Raw genomic sequence first — 27196 nt, 5'->3', positions numbered from 1 at the left:
ATTTGACATGGCGGGTGCAAATTATTGCGATTCGACACAACACGACGACCTCCACGGCGAATGACCGATCTCATTCAAAGACGATGAAATTGTCTGAAGACTTCCGTGACATTACGTCCCTCGATCTCGGCCCGGTCGTATGGCCAGCAGAGATGGAACAGAGTTGTGCAACGGCTTAGCTGTCATCGTCAGCTTAGGGTTGGCTTTCTCGTCAAAGCACCGTAATCGACCCTTATGTATCAGAGAGATATAATCTATTGCAGCATGGTGCATACCGTAAATGTTTTACGATCTATACACCCATACAAAAAACCAGTTTCATCGGGCCAGTCGGCGCAAGTCACCTAACCAACATCCTAAACTAATCAACTTCCAATTAAGTACACGCATTGCCGTGTATCGCGTGTAACTAGACTGGTTGACTATTTGAGCGAATGGGCAGCCGAGTAATTTGCGTAGGGGAGTGTGGGGCAACATGACTGTCTTATAACGAAGTATGATGGCCTTCGAATGCTGTTATTTCTGAGATATGCTCACTCGGTGCGGTGTTTTCCTCGCTGTTGAAGTATTTTCTCACGCCAAAATTATGTGAGTGGTCAGTTGGCCGCTAACTACATAATTATTTAAAATATGTGTTGAAATTTGAACGATTGAGGGGGAGGTTCATGTTTGTTCCTGTAAGGGTATATATTCATTTTAGTCTAAGTTGAGTATTGATGGATTCGAAATCCTCAGTTTGGTGAAAATCTTCTTCTTCTTCTTAAAGGCGTTACATCCCAACGGGGATAGAGCCTGCTTATCAGCTTGGTGTTCAATAAACACCTATCGATAATTTATCAGATCCGTCAAAGATCTCATGAAAATACCAAAAACGCATTGCGAATCTCGTTTAAATTATGCCGTTTAGATTGAAACGCTTTAAACGCTTTAACGCTTAAAGGGATCAGATTTGCGCAAGTTAGTTTGCAAACAGGCTCTAAATTTGAGCCGTATCCCTGTAAAAATCCTTGTACAATTGTTCTCAGTTGCAAAGAATCTGTCAAAAATGATTATTACGAAGCTCCCTAACATTTTGCCAAACTTTTAGTCAGCATACCCTTTCAAGAAAGATGGACAACTTATTCGTCCGAGAATCTATAAGAATTCTTCCACAAAATTCATTTCCTCACAAATGTCAATGCTTTTTTTTTGAAAAATATTATCGAACTCGCCTAAATCATGTGAATCAGCCTACTTTCCAATCTGGAAAGCCTACTATGGCTATTTTACGCAAAGTTGTACAAGGGTAGAAATCAGAATCCAAAATCATGATCATGCACCCGGATATCATGATTCCAGTGTGTTTTCATCTTATGAAACTACACCATGATTTGGACTCACGATATCATGAATCAGATTGTCGTTACGCGACACAAGTTGCAGCTGAGTGCTCGAAATCACCGTTTCGGATCTATTTATAATTCTGTCAGTCTACCCGATAAAATGAAAACAAAAAAAAACAAAATTTGCTAGAGCAAGATTCGAACCAAGAACCTTCAGATTGAGAGCCACGTACTTTATCACAATACCAATCTATCGTGATGAATGATGGATGATCGATGCGAATGACTTGAAGCAAAGTGCACCGCTTTGTGTTGTCGCTCTGGATGTTACGGTTATGAAGAATCATGGATCCAAGAATCCAGAAACCATGATTTGTCGTCCTGATATCACGACCTAACCAATTTATGAATTTCATGACTTGTAAATCATGGTGTGGGAATCAGATTTTTATCCGTGTATACAATATCGAGAAAAAATGCAATGCTGCTTTGGTACTTTCTTGTATGTAATCATAGGTTACATGCAATGATTACTTAGGGAGCCGGATGTTATTCTTGGCACTTTTGATTCACTTCGGCAGTTGGGTCTCTTAGAAATAATGAAAATCACTGCGGACGTAATTCACATTATGACTGAATGACACATGATGTAAGTGATGAAATGACGTGAAAATGTATTCTGAAAGATGTATTGAACGAAAAATGTAATTTTACATGATGAAGGACATGAAAACGATGTCACTATGATTGACATTTCCTGAATCAGACACCATCGTATTTAAAATATGACACAAATTCACGTCATTTGGCTCGTCTAAACTATAAAAAAAGTTGAGTTGGTGTCAGTTTTATAGTAATAAGTTGGGTACCAGTTGTTTGAAAAAGGAAGTTGGTGTCATTTTACCCCGACTTGACCCAGTGACCCTCCGGAAGAACTCCGAACCTGTGGACATTTCCAAAAAATCTAATGATCTTCGAAAAACTAGATATCCGGACAAAGCGATTCGAACTAAAACGATGGCAGTCCGTCAAGAATTGCCGAGATGGTAACAATTTGAACTTTTTTTTCCATTTGCTGGGCGGATACGGGCTAAGATCGTCGCCAGTATTAACGGAGACGAATTTTACTTCACATTTTGGTATTGCAACAAGCCTCAACAATAGAATTTGTTAACATTTCGAGTGCATTGTTAATATTCAAATTCGTATTCAAAGAAATGCTTGCATCAAGATTGCTATCGGTGTATGTTTTATATACACCCCAATCAGCTCTATGGCAATTAAAAGTAGACAGGTAGCGTTAACCTTTACAGTACTCTAACTTCGCTTTCGTTTGATCGATTTTGATGAAACTTTCAGGAATAATCATAGTGGATACGAGTAACTGACACTGAAGAGCTACATTTGATCCTTATTATCTGCTGGTTTAGACATGGTGTGTCCTCTAGGGCTTCTATCGAATCCGATATCCGGTGACCATGTTCCCTATGTACGATGTACCATGTACCATGTACGATCACAATTGCCTCTAAACTGAGACAAGTGATACATTATGTCAAGTAAATTTGTTTTGAATTTTTGTTTTTTTTTTTAATTTTCGACAAAGTTTCTTGCATTCTTGAAAATCAATGAATCAAAAATATAAAAATATGAAAATTTCATCAAAATCGATCAATCGATCGCTAAATTACATAATTTTGAAACTTCGTTGTCGGCATCCAATACTGCGTAAAGGTTAATAACCGATTAACGCAAAATTAGATAAGGAACTGAGACTTGCTCAAAATTGAAGCTAGCGTGATTTTCTACATGGCTAGGAAGCTAAATCGTAGAGGATTTCTAGATTTATAACCATACATAGAATCAGATAAAAATTTGATTCTCAAATCATGATTTACTAGTCATGAAATTCATAAATTGTTAAGGTCATGATATTATGACGATAAATCATGATTTCGGGAATCACAATCATGATTGTTCATAAGCGTAACATCAAGAGATACAAAACACTAAGCGGTGAGCATTAACTCATTCGTATCGATTACCCATAACCCAACAAGACGAAATAGTTGTGTGGTAGAGTACGTGGCTTTAAATCAAGAGGCTCTGCACTCGAATTCCGTTCTTGATTTTTGTTATTATTTTCGGTTAATGAAAGCGCAAGGCATGATTTTTGATGCATTTTTTCATGATTCCGAGTATTCTGCAATATAAACGTAACGCGTGTGTTGTGTTACAAGTAGACAGTTACACATTAGCAAAAACATTAAATTCCAAATTACTGAAAAATTTGATTTCAAATTTCTGAAGAATACTGATGTTTTGTACGCCTCAACCACATGCTCTTTCTAGACGATGATTTTGATAAACAAAATTGGATCTGTTTCTATTGTTGATCCAGGATTCGAGTAGAGGTCAACACTAACTGCAGCTTATTCTTTGACCATTTTGGTGGAATCGAAGACAAATTAAAGATTTCCATGTCCCCTGCACTTGCCCAAAATTTTATGGCTCATAAGGTAATCTAGAATTCCGTGAAAAGTGTACTGCGATCTGTCAAACTTGGGTACTTTTTGCACTACCGAGGGACCAAATGCAGTACTAGAAGTGGTACCCAATCTGAGCCCGAGTGGGACGGACCTGGTGGAATGTCTTTTGTCAATATGTCATAGGCACAACCCTGTAGTACGCTCTTGGATTAAAACTTTTAATATTACACAGGTTTCGAGATTTTTTTAGTAATTTGAAACCACTTTTTAATTTATCTCAATACAGACAAACTGACTCAATCAACTGACGAATATATCTATAAGGTACATTTCACTCCGCTTTCCCTCAAATCACTTAGGCTTATGATAATAATAATGATGATGATGATCGCACTGAGATTGTTTGTTTTGGTCTGGTCAGTTAAGCTTTTACGACGTTTTTCCTTTCAGTATGTGACTTCAGATTGCAGCATACCTGTGAACATGGTTATGCGCGCCTACGAGTAGATGGATTCCATGTTTCCACCAATGGTCCGAAGCATGCTTGCATGTACCAGTCGCAGTGAATTATGGCTTAAATATGTAAGGTATGTTGCAGGCTGCTTCTGATATGGTAGGCAGCAGCTGGTTCGGTGGTTTTGTGGTTGATTGAAATCGATCATAAATAGTAACAGATGTTAGTTGATTGCCAAAGGGTTGTAAAAAGGGCTGGAATCGTTGTTCGACAAATGAAACAACTGTTTTTCATTTTGTTTTAAAATTCATCGTCAAATGTCGGTAGGTTAATCAGTCATAAAACACTTTGACTACTGGCAGAATAGGAGATGAAAGTCAGATACACAATACTTCAGTAGTTAATGCCAAACCACCAACAGCGATCATGTACGGTAGCCAAGGTCAACCGCGTAGCTATTCCACATTGTGTAAATTTGATGCGAGTTTGCCTTTTTACTGCCCATTAGCAGGTTTTATCGTTAATAAATTCTGATAGATCTCTCAAGCAAAACTATTCATTCCAGCCAGCATCCATAAAGCGTGACGCAGTTGGCTTCAGCATGGGGAATTATAACCTTAAATGCTACGTTAAGACCTTCAAAGACACCAAGCTTGAGCAAAGCTCATCCTCACGAGGACGTGAATTAAATTACCACAACGCATGCTCCCACTTTCGCTACGACTGGTTGTGTGAATCATTGCTCTAGATTTGGATGTGGGGATTTCTCGTACCCGTGTTTGTGGAATCGTTTAAGATCCTCCAGTTAATTTCGTGATGTGCCGCTTGTTTACTCCACGCCATTCGGTTAGTACAGGATATTTCCACGAGAAACTAGGACAGCACCAAGCCAAGCATCCAACTCTTTCGCTGGATGAAGTCATTTGGCCACAAAAACCGCATCCCCAAGATCGATGGCAGATTTCTCTCGTAAAATGACAGAGGTTAAGTCGTTGACGTCGTCGTCGTCTCCTTCTCGAGGCACGTCACCTTTAACAGCACTCTACGAGAGAGTGTTGACTGTGAAGTCAGCGGGTTGTGGAGTGGTGATCTGCGCCTTTCTGGGATGGTGATGAACCACTTTTCCAACTCACTAAATCTTGGTTTCTGTTCATAAGTCCGTATCTGACAGCCGGCTGATGGATGACGAAGGTAAAGCCCTAAAGTGCTGCATTTTGCACCGTGTTGTAGCACTCTGCCAGCTTTCACGCTCCGTTGAGTTTCTCCCCTGTTGATGTAGACATAGGTAACTTGTCTTACTATGTGGTTTGCCAGCAATAGTTCTTTTGAATGCGGTATCTCTACTTGACAGTTCTTACAAATTGTGCTTGTTTGAGATAGTTGAATTTTGTGATATTGGATGTTAGATGTCATCTTTATGATAAAAATAGAGTTCTGTGGGGCCCAGATAGCCGTAGCGGTAAACGCGCAGCTATTCAGCAAGACCAAGCTGAGGGTCGTGGGTTCGAATCCCACCGGTCGAGGATCTTTTCGGGTTGGAAATTTTCTCGACTTCCCAGGGCATAGAGTATCTTCGTACCTGCCACACGATATACGAATGCAAAAATGGTCATTGGCACAGTAAGCTCTCAGTTAATAACTGTGGAAGTGCTCATAAGAACACTAAGCTGAGAAGCAGGCTCTGTCCCAGTAGGGACGTAATGCCAGAAAGAAGAAGAAGAAGAAGAGTTCTGTGACAGCCTTAGCACACAAGTCTGTGTTAATTTAAAGGTGTCCTAATAACGATGTAGGTTTATATAAAAAAAATACTATTAAGAAATTTTGAAATATGTACCGACAGCGATGACACTGCAATACAAGTACTAACCCATAGTGAAAACTCAATGTCCAAACCCTAGGTAAGGAAGTTGCTGAAGAAACAAATCTTCTCTGAGCTAATTTTGTTTGGGATTTTACTAGAGTTTGCAGAGCTATAATCCCATATGGAGCCAAATAATAGCAAACAAATTTATGAATTCTCCCATCCATTGGATTGAATTGTAATTGTGAGCAACTTCCTTCATTAAGGTATGACGAAAAACTCATTCGAGACGAAAAACTATGAGATGCAAGTTTGAACTTATATTGTAGTACTTACGTGTTTGGAACATTTTCCAAAATTTCTTCATAGTAATTTCCATATAAACTCACATCTTTATCGAGCCACCTTTCGATCAGCACCAGCTCAAAACTTCACAAAATACTATTTTTATTGTAAGGAAGGTTATGAACGGCCCTGATTGACATGTGTGTAGCCAGAAAAAAAAAGAAAGGTCTTAACCACCATAGTCGATGGAATAAAAATAAAAATGGAACTAATTTGTTATGAAGGTTACCATTTTGTTTAATTGTTTCAAAGATTGTCCCCAGCATCCATATTCATGAAAAATTAGAAATCATACTTCTAACATAGATCTCTAACAGCTTATGCCGAACATTATCGAAATGGTATTCTGCTAAAGATCTTGCCTGCAGAATTACTACTTAATTCAAAATAAATGCATTTTGGGCGGTTGGACAATGGAAGTGTCCACGAATCTCTCAAGAGGTTATTTAGCATTTGCTCAAATCAATTTCTACTGGTATTTCCGCAGAACTCTCTCAAAGAATTCTCCCAAAATCACCTTCACGAATTTCTCAGATATTTTTTTAGTGAAAATTTTCTTAAAATTTAACTTTAAAATTCATTCATGAAGAACCGATATTTTTTTTTTTCAAATGACAAGGAGTAGAGAATTTTATGATTATGTCCAATATTTTTAGAAATAAATTTGTCAAAATAAATGTTTAAGCATTGTTTCAAATATATCTACTGATTGCACCAGTGTCGTTTCCAGGCAAATACTTGCATTTTCTTCATGTATTGCCTCTTTAACTAATCCAGGTTTCAACCGATATTTCTGAATAGATCATTCAGGTTGTGCTACTTTTCCCCGAATGTCGTTTCTCCGAAAGCCAGTTCCTCGAATGTCAGTTCCCCGAATATCCCATTTCACCGGAAAATGCTTAGCACTCATAATTTACATAAGTTCATCTATTTCAGGGTGGTGAATGAACCGGTCATCTGGAATACACCCTTCTTTATCTGATCGGCGGTTCTTTCGAGATTCACTGTTCTCAGCATTTTTGGCAATAAGTATTTAAGCAAGAATGACACAATGTCTCCTACTTTTGATTGCTAATCGTTCTTTCTAATTCACGATCCTGTCACTGAGGAATATTTTTTATCTTTTTTGAACTGCATCACCTTTCGGGGAAACGGGTCATTCGGGTAAATGGCATTTGGGGAAAAGGGTCATTCGGTGAACTGCCGTTCGGGGAAATGACATTCGGGGAAAAGTAGCTCAATCATCATTCAATGGGGTTTAACAATAAATGAATGAACAAAATCAATACTTTTTCTTAGCATCTCTATGAAGATTCCTTTCCTAAAAAAAACATCAAAAAAAAAAACAATTTTGCGATGAAAATAAAACGCCCAGAAATGTTTTTAAAGAAGTTTTTGAAGGTTCTCGTGAGAATTGTACTTATTTTTTTTTTTTAATATTCCCGAAAAAATAACGCCAGTTTAACAGTACATAAGTTTGTCAAAACCAATGCTTAAAGTAATCAAGAAAAGCTTCTGAGTAAATTTCTGTATTCTGGAAACATTTCCAAAGTATAAACAAATTCTATCCTTGAATTGATCATTGAAGGAATTTAAGTGGAAGAATCTAGATCAAGGGTTCTCAGACATTATGGCTCGCAGTACACATTTTAGTATAACATTGATTAACGGAGCGTCTGTTGATGCGTTTTACAGAATGGTAACCTGGCCAAGATATAATTATCCCATATTGGAAATGTAGCCATTGAGAAAACAGCGGCCGAAGTTTGAAGTTTTCCTCTCATACAAATGTTTAAATTTTGTAGTACAGTTGTTCACTACTATTATTCTGAACACAACTGTACATTTCTGCAAGATGTATTAATTTAGTACCACCGCACAGATAACTTATTTTGGTTCTATTGATCAGCAAAACAAATAGCCGTGAACACAATTCACGTTTTTCAATTGCTATTTCGGTTGAAAATTCATATAACGACTGTTATTTTTCAATGCAGTCCAGTAGCTCCATATTTTCACACAATATTTCCAAACAAAGTGTATTAATGTTTATATATGAATCATCAAGCTTGCGTTTTAAAAAGGTGTTGGTTCAGAAATCCATATGGTACAGTGGCTTCATGGGCAGTAAATACGTTAAAGTTTTACGTCGTTGAACCAAATACAAATATCAACAAATATGTAGTAATACTGTAATCTGGGGTAACATTGGTCGTTGGTTTGACTTTATTAACGAGATTTTTAGCCCTGGGCTAGTTCATCTCGGGACCAACGGCTTTACTTCCCTTCCGAAGGAAGTCGTCACTATAATTTTAGTGACTATCTCGGGGATGGGATTCGATCCCAGGTCCTCGGCGTGAGAGGCGAGTGTTCTAACCACTACACCAGGTCCGTCCCCGTAACATAACATAACACATTGGTCGTTTTCTGTGTATTAATTTAAAATTTTATTAATATTTGAAAAGTTTTAATGTTTTAAATTTATATAGCAAGTACTGGTACCCCAAAGCTTGTGGTTATGCATAAAAAATGAAGATTTTGTCGCTTGTTTGGAAAAGTTGATAAGTTTACTCAAAAACTTTTCAATTGTCTCAAAACTCTTGGTTTTAATAAGCTTGACAATATGTGAGGGTAGTTATACCGATGAACTGATACACGATACTCAGTTTTAGTGGTGGAAATGTTCGCATCACGAAGCACCTCACGAGTGTAAACCAACGCAAAACAAACATAACTGACTCGCGAACAGGCTTGATGTGAGTAAGTTCGAACCCGCTTGCTCTGGGGAACATATCAAAAGAAATAGAAAAAGGTTTGCGAACATGCACTCGCGAGTAACAACAATGCGAACAAGGCGTGCATTCTTACGGTTTTGATAGACATATCAATTATATATCCATCAAACCGGCAGTAAACTACCTGTTTGTAGTATAAAATCCTTAGAAAATTGAAATCCTGTAGGGGAAACAACTTTTTTTTTTCTCAAAAGCGCAATTGGCTCTGAACATCTCAGATCACGTTCACGAATCTCTTTAGCTTCGTTTACTCGCGAGCACGACGGATGCGAGGAAATCAGTACTTTGATGCTCGCAAGCATTTTCTTTTGTTTTTGTTACGGTTCGGCAGACATGTTCGCCACTTTCCCAGTGTTGTGAAAAACTCGATTTCTCATAACTCACGATTAAAATTTTTCTTAGCTTCAACTTAGCTGTCAGTAGATGAGTTGGCTCACCTGTTTGACTGATTGCCTCGTTTTTCCACAGTTAACTCACACAAAGTACAGTAGTTTCTCGATTTTATCACTGTTCGTTTTAATATCGCTTCATTATATCACTCTCGATTTTAGGGGCGGTCCATTAATTGCGTAAGATTTTTTATATGAAAATTACAAATAATTTGTATGACGCGTAAGAAATCTCAAACCCCCCCTCCCCCCATAACCCCTTACGTAATGAATGGACCGCCCCTTAGCACGGTTTTTTTTTCGTTTTTATCACGCTACAATACATGATTGAATTTCATAGTTTTCACATTGAAAAATACCCCTAAACAACCAACATGTAGCTATTTGACCCGTCTCTCACGTGATTTTCATTTAATTCGGTCTTCTTCTGCAAAATAAAGCTCAAATTTTGATGAACATTTTATGGCAAAAAAACAATTTTCATTATATCACGCCAAATTTTTTTGGATCCGTGATATAATCGAGAAATAACTGTAATGATATCTTGTTAGTCTGGTAGAATTATAGTAATTCTTGCTAATGTAAACAACAACATTCGTTTTTAACGAGTTTTTGACGGGTTTTATGACTGAATCATTTTTGACGGCTTAAGTGTGATTGACGGATTTTGAACGAAATCCTCAAGCATGAGATTTTCGAAGCAGATCTCTAATGAATTTGTTCTCGCGGGATAGCTCATTGATTGAGATTTGAGAGTGAGTCTGTCAACACTGCACGTTCCATCACTGAAAGTACTTTGTTTTTATAAAAAAAAGTTCTTATTATCAATATACTCTTGCTTACTTCAATTTTGCCGTTCATCAGGTTTTATTTGTGGCGAACGCCTAATTCCGTATTCAAATGAAATTTATATTGGTTTATTTGAATGAATATTTCGTAAACAAAAATTGCAAATAGTAGAAGGGTATCCAGTAATTTATGAAGGAAATTCCTGGTTGAAACTTTTGCATCTCATTCAAACATGTCTCGAGTAATTTCTCAAGGTAAATTTTTAGATAGTTTATGGTTTCACAATATAAAATACTTATAATAAATGTTCTAGTAATTCCTCCGCTCATATTTATCAAAATTAGGAATTTCATCCGATGTTTTTCAAGTAATTCGTTTGGAAAATCCTGTAGCATATTATTCAGAGATGCGATTGATTAGCATTGCAGAAGTTCATACAAATTTTCTTAAGAAGTTATTTTATGATTTTCCATGAAAATACTAAACTGTTTTTCATGTATTTCTTCATTTTAAATCTGATAATCGCCAGTAGACATCATTGAAATGTTCCTGAATATTCCTTGAGAAATTTATCATTGTATTTCCTAGAGGTATGATGAAAACTCCCTGAAAGCATCTCTGTAGACATAACTAGTTGAATTCTTGAATATGTTTTCTAGCAATTCATCGTGGAATCGTTCAATGAATTTCTCGGGTTAATCTTAGGGAGTCATCAATAATTTAATATGAGTTCTTGAAGAAATCTTCGGAGTAATACGTGAAGAAAATATAAATTCTTGCAGGAAATGTCTGGTAGGATTATTCAAGGAACCCTAATTTTTGTTTGTTTTTTTTTTTAATTTTCTTGGTTCTTGATTGGTCTTTAATTGTAATATACGATCATATTTCTTACGATGAATTAGCTCTGCAGTTCTCGCCGATTTAAGACGCTTTCCGATTATGGTTTGTACCAATCAGTCACTAACCTGTTGCATCGCCTCCAGCATCAGTTCCTTGTTGAGGACGGCATCCAGGGTTTGCATCTGGTCGCAGGACTGCTTCGCCTGCAGGTACGTCGAAGCGAGCATGAACGACCCCAGGATGCAGGACGACAGGATTACCGTGACGGCCACAATCCGGGCAATCTTGACCGAGTTGGCCTGGCGGATTTTGTATGCCTTTGGGAGAATAAAAAATGAGCACGATTAGAGAGATTATTTCAATTATTGAATTACAGCAGTCCCAACGGAAGTTCCTCAATCGTGTTAATTCGCTCGAGTTGTTGCTTGTGATGGCGCGCGTTTCTTCGCGTGGGGTCCCCACCGCTTAATATCTATCATCGCTATTATGTTTCGACTGTGACGCCAACGCCGAACATAATTAGATTAGCTCAATTTGCTGCGGCATTCGTTTCGCTTACTTTCGGATTAATTACAGTTGTAGGTCCCGTGGCACAGAGGTTCAGTCTTTTGAAAAGGGGGCAAAAACTAAACATGGTTTTTGGTTGAAAAACAAAGTCTAACATTCTTATCCAGTATCAGAGAGTTGAGCATATAGACGAGAATTTACAAACATTTTATCCATCATGTTTGGACGCTGTACCTAATGTCCAAACGCCGTAATTTTTGCTTCAAGATGGGTCATCAACGGTAAAATAAAAGTTATAAAATTTTATACCCTCCTATTAGCGAGCAATTTCCAGAACGTATTCCTAAACTATATTTCAAAATTAGGGGCAAAATGGGTCATGCTTTTTTAAATTGTTTCCAAACTAATAAGTAATTTTAACTATATTTTCTCTTCTTTGCAGTTGAAGTTTTGTAAGAATTTTGTTCTATAAAATCAAGGAATGATTACTATGCTTTAAATTAGGTCTTCAACCCTGAATGATTGTGTCAAGACAAGAAGAGTAAACCAAAAGGAATACGTAATTATGACCAAGTTTTTTCTAATCTAAACCATCGTGCGAGGGAAGCCTGCGCAGCCTCAGCAGATTTGAAAGAAAGTCAAGCTGTTTGAAGAAATCAATTACCACCGCACCGAGAGCGTATCGTAATTAGCCACTGCCATACAGAAGTAAAACGGAGTTCTGTTTCGGAAAGGAAAAAGATCGACCGCATTAGTCTTGGGAGGAGATTGAAATTGTTCGATTGTGCCTGAGTTGGTGCACTTGCACGCGGCAAGCGGAGGATTAATTCGATGCAGTTGTGATTTTGTACAGAAATATTAATTTCTATGACAAACGGTCTGACGATTATGGTAATGCGGTCGAGTAAGCTGACGATTGTGATGAATGTGCCGGTTTGTTATTGACTTGTTTTTTTTTTCTTTATTTCTAGGAGTGCGTGGCGAGTGCGAAAGAAACGAGTCATTTCATGGCAGAACGAACCTAATGAACATCTGGGCTATGATTTACCAATGTGAGATAGGGGCCGAGAGATTAAATTTAAGATCGGATATACCGACGCGATTGAATCCAAGTGACTTTTGATATATGTAAAGATGCAGCGAAACTTCATTTGCATAGAGTGGGATCTACAAATTTATGGCTGAAGCTTGATTAGGTTAGGTACAGGTTATGTCCCGGAAGAATATGGAAATTAGATGATGCGCTTCGACTCCCATCGACCTGAACCGGTTATGAAGCTAGACAATGTTTACAGTTAAATTGTATGAACTCCCTCTAAAAATTGTAAGCCCTGATTACCTTTATAGAGCTTTTTTTTCTTAACAAATTGTCCAAACACGTAGTCTTATTTACAAATTAGAAATTTTATTCGACTAAACGTATTACCTATGGTTTACCAGGTCTAAAGTATAATAGTTCCTCTACATTACTCTTAAATGTTTGAACGCTTAAATTTAAGAAAAATTGTCGAAATTTGTAGGAGTCTTCAATCCTATCTTTAATGCATAAATTGTTAGTATTATCAGAAAACATTTGAAGTATCAAAATTGATATTGGAAATTCTTCAAGCTTTCCCGATATGAAGAGCTGTAAACCCCATGCTTACATGGTACAGAAGGTAGCTGCAATCGTTAAGGAAATCTCAGAGGTTTTTTTCTATTCGAATCTGTGAGTGGTTTTGGAACAAATCAAAGGCGTCTAGAAGTTTCCAGGCACATTTATAAACGTTCCAATCGTCGTTTATTTGAACAATTCTAATCTATTACAGCTCAATGTTATCAATACACGCCATTACCATTTCTTCCCAGGCAAACAATGCACATTAGAGCGTCTTCATCAGATCAATCTCATTAGGCTCTCTAAATACAATCCAAACACAACAACGTTTACCGATGCCCGGACACGTTCAGAGCCGCTGTGAGGTTATTTAAAAAGCGAAATTGCGCTGCCCGTGGTGTAGCAAAGCGTCGTCATTGCAGTTCGAGAGTACATATTTGGACGGTGAAGCAAAGCACGCGTACACTCAATCCGTACTCAGAGATGAGATCAGGCGGCATTTCAAAGTTTCATCATCAACAACATTGTTGCGCCCTCATCAAAAAGAGATTCCCTTCTAATGCACAACCATTTGCGGTGGTCTTTAGGGAAGATACGTGCTCCAATACCCGGGTGGTTGTTTGATTGTTGCAACTCGAAGTGATCTCCTCTACCATGTATACCGTCTTGCGTAGTCCTATCTGTATCTCGCTTGGGCATGTGGATCGTGATGGAGCACGATGACGATCATGAATTGATATTGATGAAGACTTAAGGTTGGTACGTCAGTCAGTTATGCTGCCGGAGCTCAAACGGAATTCATATTGAGCTGTTTTGGTGTTCCCGGGATCCCTTTCACTTGTTCGTTTTGCGGGCAATTAAGAACATTAGAGTTGGGATGTAATTGCCCCCGCTTTTGAAGGTATATGATCCCTAATTATGTAAATTTTTCTTCGAAATTGATATGTTGGGTCGGTGGGCAAAAGTGAAAATCATTTCCTGGAGTAAAATACTAGCTGTTATTGGTGCAACTGCTAAAGCTTAGAATATGTTTTTGCAAAGTCACCGCGACGGATTATTTGCAGTCACTGTAATACACTGTAGATGGGATACAAGTGGCCCCTGGCAAATCTGCATAATCATATTTCTCATCTACCACGTCGATCAACGCTGCGATTGACCGACAACGAACGATCGACGGACAGCCAAGCGAATAGGAAGTAATTAGTCTTGGTTGCAACGGGTTCACAGAGTGATTTATGAACACTTCGGTCAACAGATCACTCTCTTGACTGGATCGTCCGATCTCCTCCTAGCTATGTAGCTATATGGGTAACAACTGAACTCAGATGTATTTATCCTCTATAATGATTATCTCACGACTTGGCTGACAGGCGCTATGTGCGGGCATGGGAACCATTAATTCGGTTGCTGTCTTGACGTAATGGGGGGACTGCATTCTGTCCGAAAACCGTTTTGTTTCGAACGACTTGCGTTAGGACGGCATGATTGCGAAAATCGATGTTTAATTCGGTCAATTTGGATTTGCTGAAATTACAGTTCGCATATTCCTCGAAGCGTTGGACCAACAACGTCAAATCGTTGAATGAGTAAGGTATAGAGTACAACTTTTGAACCTATAGGTGTTGAACGACCTAAATCACTGAACAGTCTGATTGAGCCCCGGGTTTGTCGCTTATCAACCGGTGTTTTCAACTCAACCAAACGAGACCCGTTGATTTCCTCCATTTCCACCGTATGAACAAGAGGAAAAGACCACCATCACCGATGGTTCAATGCAATTTGTACGCCGCATTACATAGGCTTTTGCAGAGGCGGAAGCTAATTGCGCCCACAATTTTACATATCATCATTATCACCGGAGCAATGATCATCATTACCATAATCGGTCGACTCGGTACTGTTGTGAGCTAAGAGCATCGCGTGGAAAACATTCAAAACCGGGTGGAACCCTTTAGGCGTTTCCGCCCTCTCGCTGTACAACATTAACGATGCTCACCTACACTGTAGGTACAGTATGTGTACGGCTTAACCTCCGTTTCGATCAACGGTAACAATCGCGGATTTCAAGCAAGAGGAACCAAAACACCTAAACCTTGGCAGAAAAATGTCAAAATTGGTATACACGTTCATCTGGGCATATTTTAGTGATGAACGATAGAGGAAAGTGCATTTGGCTGGTGTAACAGTTTCTACATACCGACCAAAGTTACCGTTAAGCCTATCAAACATGGCGAGTGCCTTTTGTGCAGTTGCTTACGGAAAGTCATAAATCACGATTCGTGCCGGGATGCTGCCCTTTTGGTATGCTTCCCCGAGATGATGATCACCAGTTGATGGGTGCCGTGATTGATAGCTACGGAAGGTGATGGGTCGTTGCGATAAGTAGTCAGTAGGAAGCTGTTGGAAGACAGTGATTGAATTGTTGCTTGGAAGGTAATTTCCGAAGAGAAAAAGCTTCGAGGGTTGAACCTTTCATGCGAGCTTTCATTTTGAGAGCAATCATGAAGTGCTGGATACTAAGATACATCGAGTATTTTTTTTACAGTGCTACAAAAATAGTCCTTTGTAGTTTGTAATATTAGGAATAATCTTTGAATTCACAAGTCCTCGCAAAAACGCGGGATTTAAAACTGTCACTAAATATGGCAAAAAAGGAAGAAAGGACGTTTCTCCGGAAGGCGCTCTTTCTTCCAAGGGTTAAATGATTAATGTCGATACTTGCATCCAAATGAGCAATCAGTTCGATGCTTTAGACAAATTTTCTTAACACCAAATTGAAGCAGTCTCTAGCCCAGGCTCTTTAATTCAAGAGTGTCGCCTGTCGTGGTCAGTTTTTCCAAATTTTCCGGAAACTCTTAACTATCGCGAACTTCTTTTCAAACTTCTGAAAAAAAAACTGAACGTTTGTTCAAAGTCCTTTTGAAGGGTATCTGGTCGGCGTTAAGTCAGAGTGGACCAAGTGACATTTTTGATATTTTGAGAAAAATGGGTTTAAAGTCTATACGCTCTGTAATTTTTGCACTCGTTTAAATTTCGGTTCAATATTTTTACACGTCTTTATGTTACTTTCAAACAATATAATGTGAAGTGATAATCATGAAAAATATTAATCCAAACCTCTAATAGAACGATTTTTTATGGACTATGTGTACTTGGTCCACTCTGACTGAACCAAAAACCAGCGTTCAGTGAGCTGGTTCACTCTGACTGAACAATTTCTTGAAAAATAAGAATCATGTAATGCTTGCATGGTCAAATTGGGTGCATATCTCTAAGATAAACAGATTATCAAGACCCTCCGACACCAGTATTGTAAATTCTTAAATAACCCATATAGTAAATACCAAAATCAGTGCGATAGCTTGAAAATTAAGGTTTCGCAGGGTCAGGGCGTTGAAGACCAGAAATATTCAAATATGCGTTCAGTCAGAGTGGACCAAGTGAAAATCTTTAGTACCGACCAAAATATGCTGGTCCAATAAGCGGATTGTAGGACATGCCATACATACACCATAGAACTACCGTAAACTTCTATCGGACTCTGAAATTGACTCAAAAATGCAGTAATCAACCATTTTATTGCTTTTCAACACTTGGTCCGCTCTGTCTGCACAGAATTTGTTGCAATTTCTGACCACCCATCCGAATGTGGTAAATTGTCAAAAATCAAATGCATCGAATCATGTAATATTTATAAATTTCTATTGATGAATAAGTAGAAGAATGATTTGATGTCGAAAAATCTGACAAATCTCCTGAAATGTCTTTCATTTGCTCGCATTCCTAAGCGCGCTGATCATTTTCGCTGTTATGGTAATAAGCACTTGGTCCATTCTGACTGCACACTTTATCGATTTTTGTTGATCATCCAAAGTAAATTTATTACATATCTCTCGTAGTTTACAGCATTCTTCAAATCTGATCAAAGTGTAACGGAGGAAAAGTAATTTTGCATCTAATGAGAGAATAATCCAATTTACTCAAGTTTTGTACTTGGTCCCCTCTGACTTAACGGCGACCATCTCAAGTGAGTAAAAGTCAGCTGAAGATATCAAAAATGGAATAAATGATTTACAGTCAAAGTTTGTTATAACGACATCGCAACGTACCGTCGTAATAGTGAAAAGTCGTTATAGAGTATGATAATAACACTTCAAGGGACAGAAACATGTCGTTATAGAGAGTTTTTGTCGCAATAAAAGTTGTCGTTATAACGAGCTACGACTGTACTTGGGTTTTCTCCAGTCCAAGTAATCAATATGAAAAACAAAACTCATCTGTTATTCTTCGGAAAAAGCTTTCTCAAGAATATTATTTAGTTCATTTCAACAAAAGTGATCTAAATTATATTAAAGCTTTAGAAAAAGCAAGAATGGTATTTTATGTCCGTGTGACATGGGAACAATTCCAGATACCTGGAGGAAAATTTCAGAACCCCATTCAGTGCCGTGTCGGTGCCAAAAGTAGGGTCATGGTACAAAACATTGTCGGTTGGTATCATCCTTCACAGGACAGACGTCCTCAGCGTGAGAAGAACCTCTGCTAATCATGCATTTAGCATCCATGCATGATTAGCAGAGGTTCTTCTCACGCTGAGGACGTCTGTCCTGTGAAGGATGATACCAACTAGTTTGTATGCGCAAATTGCGGGGGCAACCATAAGTCTGGAATTGCCCTTTACGTAAACGAATCGTCGAAGCTCGCACCAGGCAGATGATCGGTAACGTTTTTCGTTCCCTTAATTCCCCAGGCAGAATCTCCAACAATGCTCATTTTTCACATCCATCAGGTAAATTATAATCATGGTCATTCACAAGCTAATATTCTTCCGTCGAATCATTTAATTTAGAATGGATCTACCCAAGGAAACTCTTATGCCAATATTGTAGTAGGCAGTTTCAGATCGTTCCCTTCAAATTGTCTTCCTACGGATAACCGTTCTAATCGTTTCAAATCATATTGAAAAACCCCGGCATCTCCTATTCCACGGATAATCCAAACAGAAAATCATCAGAAAATCCCTCTGATTTTAATTTTTCAACTGATCAATTGAATCAATTGATTGATGCAATGTTCAAAACCACTACAATGGCTGAACCAGTTCAAGTTGGTGTAAAATTTACTAGTAAAATTGTTATTGGATTACGTTTCTCTAATAAATCCAAATATTTTTTTAAATATTTTAAATTGGAATGTTCGTTTATTGAATGGTAAAGAGGACGAGCTGTTTAATTTTCTAACAGCTAATAACATACATATAGCAGTTATTAATGAAGCTTATTTGAAACCTGGATCCAACCTCAAAAGAGATCCATTTTTTTTTGTTCATCGTAATGATAGGTAGGGGTGCGGTTCGCAGGTGGGGGCCCCAAAATCGCAGTGCGGATTTCCCATAGCATTAAAAATTTGACATAGCTTGCAGAAAACTGACAATTCGTAAGGTCTCAAAATAAAAATGAGCACGACAAGCATATGTTTAGGAGGAGACGGATCAACATTGTAACAAGGCCGCTCAATACTTTAGGGCTAGGTTTAGATTAGACCAAGGGGCCCGGGGGCCATAACTTTAGGCATCCACATTTCCTTCAGGCACCCACTTAGGCCTAGGCCTTCACAAATATTTGTGTTGTAAGTTATTTTCCTTGTTGCTGTTCAATCGATTGTATGGATTGGAAAACTGAGCCTTTTTAGAGCTAAACGCGACCGTGATGTAGGTACTCAGATACCTGTTTTGAAAATATTGAGTCTAATTACGGTTTTGAATTCGTGAGTATTTCCTTCATGAATTGTGATTTCTAATCAAATCTATTCAAGTTTGTAGGTCTCCAAAACTCTGGAGCATTGGTGAGCATTGAGCTTATACACATTTTCTTACGATCTGAATCATTTTCATTGTCATTGATTTTAGAAATGATACAGAGACCTTCTCAATAGTATATACATGAGTTAATGCTCAAGAATCCATCATTCAATCATCGACAATCATCAAAAATTGAAAACCAGTTTTTTCATTCAAATTCAAAGAAATCCTCATGAAAATCTATCATCGCAATACAGATAGCAAGTGTAACGTAAAGTATCAATTATTGAAGTGTGTAAGTGTAAAGTGTCAATTATTAAAAATTGCTTCAATTTTGAGCAAAAAAATTGGTTTTGAAAATTTGGGAACGATTAATTTTCTTTTAAGGGCTAAACGTGCATTTTGTTTAGAATTCAACGCTTGATATTTATTTTTAAAATCATGAGGTTTGTCGAATGAGTGAACCAAAGATATCGATTTTTTTATTTACTGTATAGAATGATGCAAATTTTGATTTTCTTTCTTATCAGAGACCACTATGGAGGCCCAAGGTAAGAAAAAAAAAATAAAAAATAGAAAATTTTACAAATTTTCTTTTTTTTTTTTTGAACAATGACAAAAAAGTAATGTCACGTTCCTTATGTTCTTAGGTTGTCTTGGGGTCGTTGCTCCATGGGGTTCTTTGACTTTGAAAAAAACCCTGATGGGGTTAAACCGATTTTTTCTCCCCTTCAAAATTTTCGAATTTTTATGGGACGTAGTAACATAAAAGAAAAATAATTTCTTTCAGGTATGTTTGCAGAAATCCTAGCTGGATTGCTTCACAATCAACATAAGCAATGAATTGAGGGAACTTTTCCCAGCGCTTTCATGTAGAAACTCTACAGGGTATTCTGATCAATACCATCAGGAACTTTTCTGGTAATTTCTGAAAGAATAACTTCGGGCGTGAAACCTCTATAATATAGCTAGTCATAATCTATCTGGCATTCCTATATAGACGTCTATTCATTAAGGTTTTTTTTTCAATCCTTATTTTGTATGTATTCTTCAGGAATCTATAAATTTACCAAGGTTTCAATCAAGATTTCTTCTGAGGAGACTTCTGAGCATTTTCCTCTGAAAACCACTGTAGGGATTTCTTGGCGTACCCTTGGCCAAGTAATTCCGTGATTTTCCCAAGTATCCCTGTACCAGTAAATCAAGAGATTTTTCCACGAATTCTTTAGTTATTTCAAATACACCCCTTGAGATTTATCTGAGGTTTTTTTTGGTATCCATCTTAGAAGTTTGCGAAAATTCCTAGGATAATTGGAAATCCTTTTGGATGTGTTCTTATTTTTTTCTGGAGATCCCTTCTTGGATTCGTTCATAATTACAAGTGATAAAAGCAGTTATTTCCACAGAAACCCCTTAGCGCCTATCAGTTCTTTTTTTTTCAAGAAATCTTTTAAGTATTCTTGCAAGATTTCTTCTGAGACTTCTTTAACAAGAATATTATCAAAAAAAATCTAGAATGTATGAAATTTTGACAGAGTTCCAGGAAGAATCTCTGCATGTTTTTGATTTTCAAACAGGCTTTATTTTGCTCATCTTGATCGGATAGATGAAGCAAACTCGTACGCTCACAACAATAATGAGTCAGCATTCGATGTGCATTGTATAATCCGTGGCTGAGAGAGTGAAGAGGAACGGTGGCTCTAGCCAAATACACATTTTTCATTTGACAGCTCTTGCTTACTCGCAGCTCTGCTAACATATCATCATTGCTTTTGGTACGAACTGAGGTTGGTTGCTTCGTCAACGCAAGAGCGTGATTTCGCTTTCCTCTTTGCCCTTTTGGGTAAAGAGCTGCAAAGAGACATCGAAGAGCTGCCTGGAAATGCTCTTCCCCGAACTGAGAAATGCGAAAAATGCTCTCGCCCGAACTGAGAGAGGAGAAAAAATAATATCTTTCTCTTTGGAGCACTGAGGTTGTTCACTGTTCAACCTCTTCACTGCTGTGGGAATGAAAGTAAGAAAACACAAACGTGTAAACTCTTTATCCCGAAGAGTACGGACGCTCAGTTTGTGTTTGGGTAAAACCGCTTCTCTTTTGTAGTTGATCGTTGAGAGGGTGTTTAATCAAGAGCAAAGGAGAAGCCTGTTTTCAAGGTATACTCCTAAATTTTCTCTTAGGATACCTTTATGAGTTTTGCTGGGGATTCCTCATAAAATGACATCAAAGGTGAAGCCGACTGGAATACATATACAACTTACATCGATAGTTATCTTGATGTTAAGATTTCTTTGCAAACAAAACTTGAAACTGACAATGCTCTAGAAACATCAACTAATTCCATTATTGAAGCACTCAGTTATTGATCAAAGAGAAAGTAAACAAAGAGAGCCTCTCATTTGTACATAGGTCCTTTAGTAATGTTTCGCGAGAATTCCATTATTGAAGCAAGGGGCATTGCAATTCCTAAATTTGAAGTAAAATTAGGACGTATGCAAGATAATCATTTAAATTTAAATTATCACATCAAGGGCATTAAAGCCCAGTGTAACAATTATGTATTGCTTCAGTTACCCACATTTGTATTTCGATTAGAGAGTGTTGCATGTCAGAATAATACACTAACACAGTGATTCGATTATCCAGCTGGCCGTGATATGCGTATTTGCGTCAATCTGTACTTAATTCGAATGATTCTTTGAAAATCCCATTCAATCATATGCATAAATGTGACGACTCATCGTTTCAATCTCAAATTTGTCAGTTAATAGCAGTTATCGATAATGATCGGCCATTTCCAATCAGCAATCAGTCTGACCGTCGCCACTCCTCGAATGTGTTATAACATCAAAAACATGATGATTCTCACGTTATAATCTTCCAAACCATTACGTTCACCGACAGAGCCAGATGCGATTACCCACAAATCTTGTATTATTATCTCATCCCATTTCAAATTTAGCACCGTAATTGCTCGCGACCAACTATCAGAAGATCTGCGGGAGGTAACCTCCCGCCAGTGCCAGTGCAATTTGCCATCCCACAACAGTTTAACCTTTCTCTAATTTGCCTACAATGACAGAATATCGAACCGCCACAACAACGGCTAAGCGAAGAAACAAAGTCACTCGGTGGGCCGAAGGTTTGTGAGACCCCAAGCCAGAATGGCGTAACTTTGAAACTCCTGGCCACCATGATGGAAAGTTCCCTCGCCGTGATGAACTGTGTGGGAACTGCACTTTGACGGTTTTGGCTTAATACTCTTCTCACGCGGGTAACGACGAAAACAGCGCAGTTACCTTACCTCGCGGGATTACCTAATTAATCAGACACGAATTGAATTCGAGCGAAATCCAACAACAACGTGCGCAAACTGCATTTTTGGTTTGAGGAGCGTGCACGTGAATGGTACTGTTGAAGACATTTTTAACGTTTTGTTCAATTGTGGGACAGAGCACGAAGTACAACGGTGGCCGCACGATCGATATGACAACGACGTAATTTGTGCACGCGCTATATCTAGAAGATGCGCCTCAGGAACGATGCATTTGTTAACGATTATATAGGCAGATGATAGTGGATCACGTTTTCCAGCCGCAAATGTGACTATTTGAATGAATTTTTAGTACACACTTACATATATGTGAATTTATGGATATGGTGCGCTCACGTTTATGCTATTGAAACATGCGAATAAGTTCATTTAGATTTCCAGTGATATTCTCAAGCTATTAGAGACGTTCCATTTCAGGCACATTTCGTTCAAACGTTTTTTTTTAACTACAAGCCCACAATTTCTTCGTGCCGCGAGCTGAGATGTTCAGGGATAAGGATAAGAGCATCTTTACGGACGAACGTGAGGTGATGGAAAGGTGTAAGCAGTACTTCGACGAACACCTGAATGGCGCTGAAAGCACAGGCAATGAAGGACGGGACAACCGAGGAAATGTCTTCGTCTGTACTGCGGACGATGGAAACCAACCAGCCCCCACTTTGAGGGAGGTTAAGGATGCCATTCTCGGCCATTAAGTAGCTCAATAACAATAAAGCTGTTAGTAAGGATGGTATCGGAGCCGAACTCATAAATATGAGCCCGGAGAGGCTGCCCATTTGTCTGCTCTGGCACAATGTGGGAAACAGAACAGTTACCGGAGGAGTGGAATGAAGGGATATTATGCCCCATCTACAAGAAGGACGACAAGCTGGATTGTGAGCGGCCTACAAAGTATTATCCCAGATCATTGTCTGTCATCTGCAGTGAACTAAGATCAAATAACTTAGATAAATTACACTCAGCCAGTTAATAACTGCGGAATTGCTCATAGAACACTAAACTGAGCCTAATGCGTTGAAAAAGAATAAATGTTCTAATCAGAACATTTTTGCTTCACAGTAGTCTAAAAATTAAGCTCCGAAACAAGGCCAGCATCAGATTGGCTTCAATGTCGTTTCTTCGAATATAATACCCCTCAACCATGGAGGCCAGTTTCCGAATGCCTAATTGCCATTTCCTTCAATGATTAGCTTTCCCACAAAGTATTGTAGATAAATGCAGTCTTCAGCTAATGTACAACAGAAAGAACGGCAAGCAATCAAATCTCGACTAAGCACATGATACCAAAAATGCTTAGGACAGTGACTTTATATTGGAAGAACTACCAATCAGATAAAGAAGGGTTAATATCAGCATATCGATCTTATCTTATTTTGATTGAAAGCATAGCAACTAATTTCGATCCATATGCAATTTCAATAAACGATATGATTGGTCCCACACGGTTCGCAATTTAAGTCGACAAGAGTTACATTTATATAATTACCTACATTTTAATTCAAATTAACTATAGCTTCGACTCTGACCATCCGACGAGGTGCCACAATTTATGTTTCGATTATATCACCGAAAGGGAAGCCAATTGCCACGTAATGTGAAACCTTTCCATTTATATATTTTTCATTACGAACCTTCCGCAACATGGTGCGTGCGTAATGGAGAGACACTTTCAAAAAGGAAATGTAGGATTTCCATCGCGTTTGAATGGGGGAACCATTTTCCCCTCTCGCAGAGTAGGTACTTATACATTGTTTTAGTTTTTTTTTTTCACACTGGAAGCGAACGGAACCAGTATCTATGATTTTCCTCAATTTTTACACGTAATTCCAGCTAACGCTTGCACCCTCATAGAGGCACGTACCGCATCTACCGTACGGCTGTGTTGAAGAGATGAAGTTTGCTACGTGGGGCCTGGGCCATTGTGTGTCATGTGCGATTTGTACGGCTGATTGTGACGTGCTCATTTGCAACAACAAAACCTTCCGTCACTTTATCTAAGCCCTAATGTACCGAAAATTCAGAGCCCTTCACTATAACTGCACTGCCCATAAAAGCATGACTGTCTCATATGGGGAAAAAGTAGGCATTGAGCAAATAGCCATTAAAATTTGAAGCATGTCTTCTCATAAAAATGTTCATAATTTTTTATTATGTTTCTGCATTACTCCCATTATTCGGCGTAATATATAAACTTGGATATGATTCACGTTTTGCAGTTGCTATTTGGGTTGAAAGTTTTTATAGAACCGTTATGCATTTATTTTTCAACATGGGGCTGCACCAACATTATATTTATCCACAATAATTTTCAATAAATAAAGGGTAATAATTTCCATATGTGAAGTGAAGTATACATCAAAACCTGAATGTTGCAATGAAAAAATCTGTATGGGACAGTTATGCTCTTATTTGCAGTACAACCATTATTATAAGTGAGCAATGCATGCGTAGGCATTGTCTGTCCAAAACAGATTTTCGAGCGGTGAAAATTCATTTGTTGGGACTTTTCCTTGGACCCAGTCTCCGTGTGGCCCACACGAACAATCATAATGGCCATTGTTTGTTTAGGTGCAAACTGATTTAACTTGAAAGCTTATAGGCAACATGATGGCGGCGATTATGCGCGATCCCCCTCACCCTTGGGGGTTAATCGTAGAAAGAAAACCCTCCCAAGAAGGGGTGTGAGCACACCTTTAAGCAGCAATTAGCTCTAAGGCCATTAAACAGCTACTAATCCATTCACTGCAACAACTAAAAGTTGCGAACAGAGAACTTCATCAGTCGTCGTCATTCTCGTAAATGGGAGTCGTTGAGGTTGTTAAAATTGTCAACCGTCAAATAGACCTCTGTGCCGCTGTCATCGATTTACGTCACGTCAAGAAAAAATAGACATTGTTTCAGGAATTTGAACAGGGACTCTTTTGGAATTCTTAAAAAATACTTTCAAGAATTTTTCCAGGGATTACAGAATCCACAGAGAATCCTTTCCTAGTTTCATTTGGGGATGCCTACTGGAATACATTATCTTTAAATTCATATTTTTATATCTGCAAGAATCCTTCTACGAGCCTAGCAGCCCTAATTGATTCATTGGTTTATATAAGAATTACTATATTGATTACTCCACGGAATAACCAAGGATTCTCTAAAAAAAATCGTACTCAATTTCTCCAGGGAGTCAACCAGAAGCTCTTCTGCTAAGAATTCCTTCAGAAATAATTTCAGGGATTCCAAAAGGAACATTTCCAAAGGTTCCTTCATAATTTTGAAGATTTTGAACAGATTTGTTTTGGATAAAAATCTCCATGGATATTCTAAGGGATTCCTCGAGGAAATTCGTAACAATTTACGATTATGACCAGGTTTAACTTCGATGAGTTCCACGAGGTTTATTGCCAAGATATTTTTTCAATGACTTCTCTGTGATTTTCTAGTAATTTCTTCATGATTCTTTTTTCTTCATAATTATTTTCTCTATTTTATTCATGGTTCAGCAATGAATTTCTTTGAGCTCCTTAAAGAAATTTCTACGGGATTTTATAAGGACAAGGAATTCTTTGAGAAATTTCTCCTGGATTTTTTTCAAAAATCACTGATAATTTCTGCAGGAATTTGTCAAAGAATTTTTCCAAGTATTCCTTCGAATCCTTATGGGATTATCGACTCATTGGAAAGCTGTTTGAGGGAACCATCATAGTAACCACAATGTCTAGTATTTATGGTGATTATAGAACGAGATTCTACCCCATTACCCCGAATGCCATTAACCCGAACGCCATTACCCCGAATGCCAAAACCCCAACTACCCATCACCCCGAATGACATTACCCCGAATTCCAATATCGTGGGGAAATTTCATCAATACCATCATGTCAAGATAATTGCAAATTCAGGGGAATAGCATTCGGGGTGATGGAATTGGTGTCCGGCCATTTGGCCGAACGCCGTTTGGCCGAATGCCGTTTGGCCGAACGCCATTTGGCCGAAAGGGTCATTTGGCCGAATGCCGTTTGGCCGAATCATGAACAACAAAATTTGCTACAACGCTGATGTATAGGATTCATAAGTGTGACCCAATAACTGATCAGCTAATTACTATGGCGATTTTTATGATGTGACAGAACGTCATGTTTGCCACTATATGAGCTCCAAGAGAATGATAACATCGAACCTTTTATTCAGGACGAAGTTGTGTATAACACACTTCGCGTCAAGACTTTGAGGTGATGATTGAAATGCCACTGGATTACCAACGGTGTTATACGGTTTCAAGTGTTTTTAATAATTTCATCAGATATTTTTCCTTCTTTTAAACAAAGGCTATTCTTTCGAGTTATACTGGTTTCATTACTATCGGTAAAAGTTTAACTTATATTTTAATTGGGATGTTTTCCTTCTTTAAATAATCGGTAGTTCTTTGTAGTTGTACTGATGAAATGATTATGTGCATTCAGTGCCGTAGCGTGCTATTGGCCAGGTTGGCACCCGCCAAGGGCGCCAGCCTTTAGGGGGCGCCAAAATGCGTGCCATAATTTGTAAAAATTTAGAAGAGACATATTTCATTAGGGGGTCTCTCAAAGAGACAGTTAAAAAAACTCTAAACATGACCATGCAAATTATGGGACCTAGATAGTCCTAGCGAAAAACGCGCAGCTACAGTCCTAGCGAAAAACGCGCAGCTACAATGAGGGTTGTTAGTTTAAAACTTATATTCTCCTGGGCATAGAGTATAT

General features: G+C 38.2%; 1 protein-coding gene and 1 long non-coding RNA gene across 2 annotated transcripts in view; one reads left to right on the top strand and one right to left on the bottom strand.

The window, feature by feature from the left end:
- Positions 1-27196, bottom strand: part of LOC5564097 (RNA polymerase II degradation factor 1) — a 102402-nt gene that overhangs the window by 38235 nt on the left and 36971 nt on the right. Inside the window, exon 2 of the mRNA XM_001648372.2 lies at positions 11350-11541. Within this exon, the coding sequence (XP_001648422.1) occupies positions 11350-11541 (192 nt within the window). The remainder of the gene's footprint in view (positions 1-11349; positions 11542-27196) is intronic.
- Positions 11548-12989, top strand: LOC110675534. The gene is made up of 2 exons (XR_002499577.1): positions 11548-12635; positions 12703-12989. It is a non-coding gene; the product is annotated as an uncharacterized LOC110675534 (long non-coding RNA).

The sequence above is a fragment of the Aedes aegypti genome, chromosome 2 (assembly GCF_002204515.2).
Source record: "Aedes aegypti strain LVP_AGWG chromosome 2, AaegL5.0 Primary Assembly, whole genome shotgun sequence".
In the NCBI taxonomy this organism is placed as follows: domain Eukaryota; kingdom Metazoa; phylum Arthropoda; class Insecta; order Diptera; family Culicidae; genus Aedes; species Aedes aegypti.
Note: the sequence above shows the minus strand (reverse complement) of the source record. Positions and strands in the feature narration are given on the sequence as shown.